Here is an 8,559-nt window from a genome sequence, read left to right on the forward strand (position 1 = left end):
ACTTTCCTGCTCAGGTGACCTGAGCATGAGAAGGGATTTTGAAATGTATTTTTACTCTCATGACAATATACTGTATATTCAATATACCCAAATGTACAGCTGAATTATATGGTACAGCTGAATCTATTTTTCTATAAAAGAAGCAGGTGATCATTGTTGGTTTTCCAATGAGTGTGTAAAGATTACAGACTTTAGAATGGATTTTGGAGATGCATCTTGCATAAACAAAATATGAGGAATTTATTTATTCATTATTGTTTGTTATACTCATTGGAACCCCAACAATAGTTCTCAGATACATTTACTTCTCCTCACTCATAGCCATTGTAAAACCCCCACATCCAACTGTGTGCCTGCTGATTTACTTTTGCACTATATGTCGCTCTAACTCCAAGAAAAAAAGAAAAAGAATAATCCTTCTTTCAATTGCCAAATATAACAGTTAATAATCTGGAGACTTGGTTCTGTAATGTTAAGAAGGGCGTCGTCTGCAAAGCTGATTCAGGTTAAATCTCCAAACAGGGACGATTATGGCTGCCACTCAACAAGCCTGTAAACAAGGGAGTAAGAGCATTTTTTTTTTCCTTTTAATGTAGAAATCAAATATTTTTCAGCCAAAATGTCCCCGTCTTTACTTCCTGTCTTAGATTCACACTTAATGAGAATCTGATCAATCAAACCCGTATGAAAGGTGATCAATCCGACCAGTTATGCACATTTAGTTTGTCTGTTCTTCATTTCTGTTCCTCCCCAGTGTGTACTGTTTACGTTCTGTCCTCATTGTACATTCAGATGTTAATAACATCTTGTTGTAATTATAAATAAGCTTGTATATTGATGTCGTTTTGATGCAATTTATCTTTACCTCGAATGATTTTTTTTGGATATATTGGACCAATAATAAAAAGAAAGAATGCGTTTGATACTTGTCTGCTCAGGTCTGTTTTCTTTATTCTTCATTTAACATTTTCGTTGTATTCATCAATCAATTTTAAACATTTTGTAACTGCATAAAAAGGGAGTCAAATGATCAACATTACTCCAGAAATGTTTTTTAAAGAAAATACAAAAACTAGACTTTTACAAAACGCGCAGCTTCAGTTCATCGCCGCAAATATTTTATATTTTCTTCAAACCCTTCACACCAGCATAAACTGTACCAGAGATATAATAACCTTTTTAGATGTAATAAACCACTGACGGCAGCCTTTTTGTGTGCATGCTTTTTTTAAATGTGCATAATGTTAAAATAATAGTACAGTCAGCACTCTTCAGATCCACCGGGAGTAAAGCAAAGGTCAGGACACGCAGTTACAAATAAACAAAGGCAACAAAGACAAGTGGACACACTGGAAAAATAATAATAATAAAACCAAAGTACACAATGTTGATAACTGGAAATATAAATTTTAACTTCTTGTATTCCATGAGCTTAGTCTTTATTTGCAAGGTTTTAGGACTGAAATCTCTCTCTTCCAAATGGAGTATCAGAGTCACGATGGAATACAACATGTTTTCTATTCACGGCTTATTGTGATTCAGTTTGAGCCGGTACCCAACAGGAAACATGTTTTAAATGCGTCATTCACTTTTAGTCTCCAGTAGGATATGCTCACAATGTCTGACACACTCCATGACACATCTACAACATGTCGAAATCACCTTGGGTGTGTTGGTGAGGACAGGACTTTGATTCAAACTCATTCCACTCTCCAATCGATCTCATTGGTGGATGACATTTTGCCAGTACCTCTGGAAAAAAAAAAAAAGTTCAATAATTTTGAAAGTGTTATCACACTGGGCCAAACCTGCCGTCTGTTCATCCTGTAACAGCCAACGCCTTTTGGGAAATTCTCTCTTGCATTGTCTAAAGTTTCAGCAAAGTAGGAAGTGAGAGTAAAGTGCTCTTCTCCTTTTTGCCCGTTTCATGTCTCGGTTCCCGTCAGCCTCAAACGAGTGCCATCAGTCGGTGCCATCAGTCGACCTCAATCCTTGTGTACTTTTGCTTCTGACGTAATCTGCAGCTGACAATACTGGAGGGAGGAAATGCACGTCATTATTATATACTATACTGTATATATTTAAGAAGATGAGTCAGTGTGTGTTTCAGTCAGTTTTTTGTTCAAGGCTGAGTCACACCAAGCTCACGGACACCAGACATAGTAGACCACGTACAGACAGTAGATCTTAAAAAAACAAAAAGTGATGTCTTTTAATTAGATTTTATCTTAATTCGGGATAGATACCATTGGTTGTGAATATAAAACAGGATGCTATGAGAGTCCCTCTGAGAATTAAAGAAAAACAATGTCGTGAACATGAATATGTTTAAATGCGCTTTCTGTTCTTGTTTCCAATCTTTATGCTAAGCTAAGCTAATTGACTCGTGGCTCCGCCTTCATCCTCGATCGACAGAAATGGGAATCGATAAAAAACTATTTAAGTAACAGAGTGCTACACAGTGCTTACAATATAAATAGTGGTCCTCAATGTTGATTGTTAGACTAATCTCTTTTTCATATTCAGTAAGAAAAAACAAAAACATTTCTGTATTTTGAGGGAACTGAAAAATAAAAACACAAGCACTAAACAAATAGAGAGCCGTGGTAGGAATAGACCAATCGCTGCCAGCAAAATGATATCAGCCACATCTCACCTGATGGGGATCATTCCCAGAACTGCAATGACGCTGGAGAGCGTGAAGACGAAGCCCGGGAACCAGTCCAGGGTCCTCTGATAGATCTTAGTGAAGGCAGGGATGTACGCCAGGCCGGAAAACTTCAGAGCCATCTGCAGATAGGTGAGAGTGGTGCCTGATGGGAAGGAGAACGCAGAGAGACGTTAAAAGGGTTCAGAGGAAACGTACATTTACATTTTTCTCATCTCGCCAGAGTTCTTTGTGTTTGGGGTAATACGCTTAGTATCTGTTGTGCTTTTACAAACCTCCACACAGGTTTCACACTCACCGCATGAGGAAGCTGGAACCTGCTGTGAGAGCAGAGACCTGATAGTGGGCATCGGGATGAGCGCAAACAAGTTGAGAGAGCGAGCTGCGGAGACATGAACACTCATTAACTATTCCGCTCTCAATTCCTCCACAATGTCCTGTTTGCATTCCCCCATCTCTCCTTGTATCGGCTCAACCTCGTCCTTGAAACAATGAGCCTTTTGTTTTACTTCGACCTGTGACTAGAGAGAATATGACGGTCCCTTTGGTTTCTGTCCACCACTCCTCGCTTTGAAGCAACACTGGTTCAACGTCAGACTAAATATCATGAAACATTTACATGTGCTGCTGCTTTAGGTTTGTGCCTACTCGCTTTTTACTCATGACTTTTTCATACTATATACTATATTGTTTATTACTTTTTTGACAAACTAAACTAGAGCTATTTTATTCCTTTTTTCAAACATACTATATCATGACTTTTTCTAACTTTTTCGACATATCTTTTTGGGGACTTTTTTTTCAACATGCTATATTTTTTTTATGACTTCCTTTACAGTTTTTTTTATGACTTTTTTCAGCACACTTTACAAGGAACTTTTGGACTTTTTTCATCGCAATACTATTATACTATTTTGTATTTTTGAACATGCTATTCTATGAATTTTTCACGACTTTTCCGGTCATACTATACTATGACTTCTTTGTAACTTTTTTCAGTGGTGGGTTTCTTTCACTATTTGAATTGGCAGAATAATTTACATACACAAAAAGCAGCGTCATTATTCCAGCATTCAGCCTGATGATACTCTACAATGGGATGGATTGTAAGGACGAGATGATATCGTATGTTTCTGTTGCATTCTGTTCAGTGACAGTTTTGGCTTTCGTCAGGGGGGTAAGACATAAAACTACAGGAAGAAAAACATCGCCTCAACTGCTTTTTTGTTTTTGGGATAGAGTTTAAATGTCCATTAATCATGATCCATTCCAAACTGTGCCTCGGTCTGAGAGGCTTACCGAGGTAGAACATGGAGGTTGTCCTGACGAAGGACATGAAGTAAATCCCCGAGGCGAACGACAGCATGCCTATCAGGATGAGCGTCACGTCGCTGACCCAGCGACGGAACACGGTGACGCCGAGGTAACTGGTGAGGAAAATCATACAGCCGGCTGCATGGCCGTAACCCAGCTGGAGGAAGAGAGGCCGAACGAAACGAGGTCAAGGATGTGCAACAGGAGAGGAGAAAGTCAAATTAAAAGTGAGGGAAGATCAAATCCATGTACACTATACTGTCCATAGAAAACACACCTTGTATATATGTATATACTGTATGAATCTACTGTATTTAGCTGCTCGCAATAAACTGAACGATCTACACAGCCTGTGTAAGGGAAACTCACAGTTTACTGAAAAGAATGATACATTTCCAGTCTATTCAAAGCATGAAAGTTGATGGCAACCATTAATTATACAATTTCAGCTGATTTCACGCTATGTACGTGTCTAATAATTGTATTGGATCAACTTTAAATCATTTAATTTGCATCAAAATCCCAAATCCAAGACCATGTCACCTGAGTGGCGCTCCAGCTGAGTGGCTCTTTCAGCACAAAGGCGTCCATTAACCCCACTGCTCCACCCACTGCAGCGCCGTACAGAACGGCGGTCGCAATCAGCAGGACTACGTTCACCCGGTTTCTCTCGGCAGGAGCGGGAACTTCACCAGAGTCATCAGGAAGGAGGTGGCTGGTGTCCTCTGTCTCTTGGTGGGATTCGTGCTTCACCTTAAATTGATGGGTAGGGCCACAAACACATTTAACATCTGCATGAGCTGCACACTGCTCAGCTGTTAACTTGTAAAGTGAACATTTGGGGATAAACTGCTGATATGACACTGCTTTGTTTTTGTTTTTGTTTGCTCTAAATGATTGCATTTTGTTCTTATTTTTTCTTTTAAACACCATAGGCTCATTTATGGTTCTTTTTTTTTGTATTGCACAAAAAACATATAAATCACAAGAAAATATATTAATGTTGCACATCAAATTAAACACCAAAGCCTTTGCTACAGGAATCAGTAACCCATTAAACAAGAACAAACAAAAAACTCAAACAGAAAGAAAGATAATCATAAAAGTATAAAAAGCATTGTTGTTACACTTTGTTTTTTTACTGTGTTTTTACAGTTTGATAAAACATAAATCTGTTCATTCAGTTAATTTGTGTGCTTGTTTTATTTTAATGGGAAATATATAGGTTGTTTTATGAATGAAAAAATCATAAAATCATAATTCATTAAAAAATCATAATTGTTAATTTGTTCTACTTCACTTTTTCAAAGTTAAACCACCTCAACTAAAAGATTAGTAGGATCCATGGAGGTCAGATTGCGTCATTCCATTTCAATGATCGGCGCGTAAAACCTGTCGAGCTTCATTCCTCAGACATTGTCCCGCCCCTGAGAACGCAACAAGCTAAAACGTACACAACAGAGAACACAGAGCGACGCTCCAAAGCGCACGCTGACCTGCAGCAGGGTGATGGCCTGCGCGAGGCAGAGCAGCTGCAGCAGAGCGGCCACTGCGATCAGGATGGTCCCGGTGCCCAAACTGGAGCTGTACAGCAGGAACAGGTGACCCGACGCCAGGCTGCCCACCAGACCCGCTGTCCCGTACAGCAGCTCCACTTTCATCATCACCTGCATTGATGACACACGTGACTTCTTTTAAAAAGGTTGACCTCATGGACTGACTTATTACAACTTTAAAAAATGACATTTTTCATTTTTATAGGGTTATTGTACTAAATCAGATACATTGTGTTTTTGTGGTATTTTTTCCGGTTATACCTGGTGATAAATACACATGTCACTGTAACATTACACTTTAGCATACTTTACACATGTCACTTTAACATACACTTACATAACACTTGTTTACATTACTGTTATCTCTTTGTCTGATCACTTTATTTTATACTTAATGTAATATCTATTGCACTGTTGTTGTTGTTGATTGTCTCGTCTTATGTCTAATGTTATGCACCTTCCGCCAAGAAAACATCCTTGTTTGTGTAAACATACCTGGCGAATAAATGGTTCTGATTCTGATTCTGATATGATTAGGCGTTAAGTGCTTTACTTAACAGACGTATGCATATTTGCAATGAACAAACAGGCAGAGGCAATGACTTTGTGATTTAATCAAATTTAAAGTCAAAGTCAGCTTTAGTTTCAATTTAATTAACAATTTCCGTTTGTGCAAACATACAGAAGATTGAAAGTACGTTTCTCTCCTGTCCAACATAACATGAATTGTGATAATAATAATAATAATAATAATAATAAAGTGCAAAAGAGTTTAACGAAGTTTTAAAAAGAACAACATATAAACAACATATACATTAGGAAACTATAATAAACTATAAGTCTGTATTCTAGCAGAATTCAGACATAGGAGTCTAAAAGAGGACTTAATGCAAGTCCTCCTACCTGTTGCATGAGCTACACCTGTCTGACTCTGAGGTACTGACCTTGGAGCGCTCCGCGGCCGTGGAGGACAGCGCCGCCAGCGTCATCACGCCGGGCCAGTAGGCGCCGAAGCCGCCGCACAGCCCGAAGACAACCGCCCCGCCGAACATCACCTGCAGCGGGAGCCGGAGGACGACCACCAGGAGCAGGGTCAGACTCAGCAGCACGTACCCGCACAGCGGCACCGCGATGGGGACCCTCCTCCAGCCGCGGTCCCCCAGCCTGGCGATCAGCAGCGCGGGCAGGAGCGGGACCAGCCGCACGGTGAGGTCGTAGGCCATGTAGAAGTCCGTCATGGCTCTCTGCTGGCTGCCCTCCCTGGAGAGGTGGGCGTCCGGGTAGGTGGCGTTCACACAGCGGTCCTTGACCACCATCTGTAGAGCGGTGGCGAACAGGGAGCTGCCCAGCTGCTCCAGCACGAGCGTGGGCTCGATCCTTCGGAGGACCGCGAAGGCGCTTTGGCACAGGTTCGGCGTGACCATGATGAGGCGTTCACTGACCGTCTTTTGGAGGACTTCCTCGTTCAACTTAAATCAGTCTGATACACGCATGTATCTCCCACAGAGTCATGTAGTGTGTGGCAATGGAAGCACCGAGGGAGAAATAAAACTCTCACGTTCAAACTTCCTCCTCCTCTTTACCGAAACAGGCGTGATGAAACGGAGAAGTGGAGAGAGAGAGAGAGACAGAGTGAGAGATTTTGGAAATCACCCTGCGTGCTCAACCTCTAAGTCACGTTATGTATTTTAGAGTTAATCCAAAGCCTTCACTCTTCTTTTTCCATAAAGACAACCATGCGTATTTTTTGCTGTGTTTTGCTTTTAACAGTTTAGAAAACTAATAACTTACTGAACTGGATAAGGCCATCAAAGAGAAAGTAACATAATCATAAGAGTTGTTATTTCCCCCGGGGACTCTGTGTTCTGGTAAAAACATGTCAGGACACAATGAAAATCAAGCAATACACCAGTAATTCATCTCAGCCCACCACTATAATGTCCTTATTGGTTGCACTTTTTTTCAATGAATAATCAATTGTTTATTTTGGTGTGTAAAAAGGTGAAAACATGGTAAAAACATGGCCGCCGCATTGTTCCTGGAGCCCATCTTGCTGGTTTTGACCAACCAACAATCCAAAAAGCCAAATAGATTCAGTTTGCAGTGATATAAAACATGCAAACCACACCACACCTCCACCCCCCCGCCCCCCAGAGCTGCACATTCACTGAGCCCTCAACATCTAATGGCTCTTCCAATGAGCCCTCAACAACAATGGGCTCCTCCAATGGAGAAACTCCACCAAGGCAAAGCTGAAGGACCTGATGGCATCAGCCCCAGGGTCCTAAAGACCAGCGCCACCCAGCTGTCTGGTGTCCTGCAGCACCTCTACAACCTCAGCCTGAGGCAGGAGGAGGTCCGGTGCTGTGGAAGACGTCGTGCCTGGTCCCTGTCCCGAAGAAGTCGATTCCATCCGTCCTCACTGACTATCGACCGGTTGCCCTCACCTCCCATGTGATGAAGGTGCTGGAGAGGCTGGTCTTGGCCCACCTCCGACCGCAGGTGAAATCGTCGCTGGACCCTCTACAATTTGCTAACCAGCCCCGCGTGGGTGTGGACGACGCCATCATCTACCTGCTGCAACGAGCTCAGTCGCACCTGGATGGAACAGGTGTCTCTGTGAGAGTCACTTTCTTTGACTTCTCCAGTGCATTTAACACCAGCCAACAACTGCTACTGGGTGAGAAGCTGCGGGTGTGGGGTGGGGAGGGGGGGAGACTCGTCCACCATCTCCTGGATCACTGACTACCTCACAGACAGACCACAGTTTGTCAGAATGGGCCGTGTGCTGTCTGGGACGGTGGTCAGTGATGTTGGAGCCCCACAGGGAACTGTTCTGTCTCCCTTCCTGTTCACCCTGTACACCACTGACTTCCAGTACAACACGGAGTCATGCCATCTGCAGAAGTTCTCTGACTCTGCAGTGGTCGGGTGTATTAGGGATGGACGGGAGGAGGAGTACAGGGCAGTGGTGAGTGACTTTGTGAAGTGGGCCGGTGAGAATCACCTGCTTCTGAACGT

The 8,559-nt window shown here is 42.1% G+C and overlaps 1 protein-coding gene across 1 annotated transcript; it reads right to left on the minus strand.

Annotated features, from left to right (window-relative positions):
• Window positions 1-949: 949 nt before the first annotated feature.
• Window positions 950-6,962, minus strand: slc46a2 (solute carrier family 46 member 2; the record flags this gene model as incomplete). Its single annotated transcript, XM_079235536.1, has 7 exons — window positions 950-2,033; window positions 2,657-2,813; window positions 2,967-3,050; window positions 3,968-4,139; window positions 4,526-4,729; window positions 5,473-5,649; window positions 6,483-6,962. The coding sequence occupies 7 exons, from the start codon at window positions 6,960-6,962 to the stop codon at window positions 1,976-1,978; spliced, it is 1,332 nt and encodes a 443-aa protein (XP_079091662.1). The 3' UTR covers window positions 950-1,975.
• Window positions 6,963-8,559: the final 1,597 nt, after the last annotated feature.

This window comes from Taurulus bubalis (assembly GCF_910589615.1).
Source record: "Taurulus bubalis genome assembly, chromosome: 19".
Lineage (NCBI taxonomy): Eukaryota > Metazoa > Chordata > Actinopteri > Perciformes > Cottidae > Taurulus > Taurulus bubalis.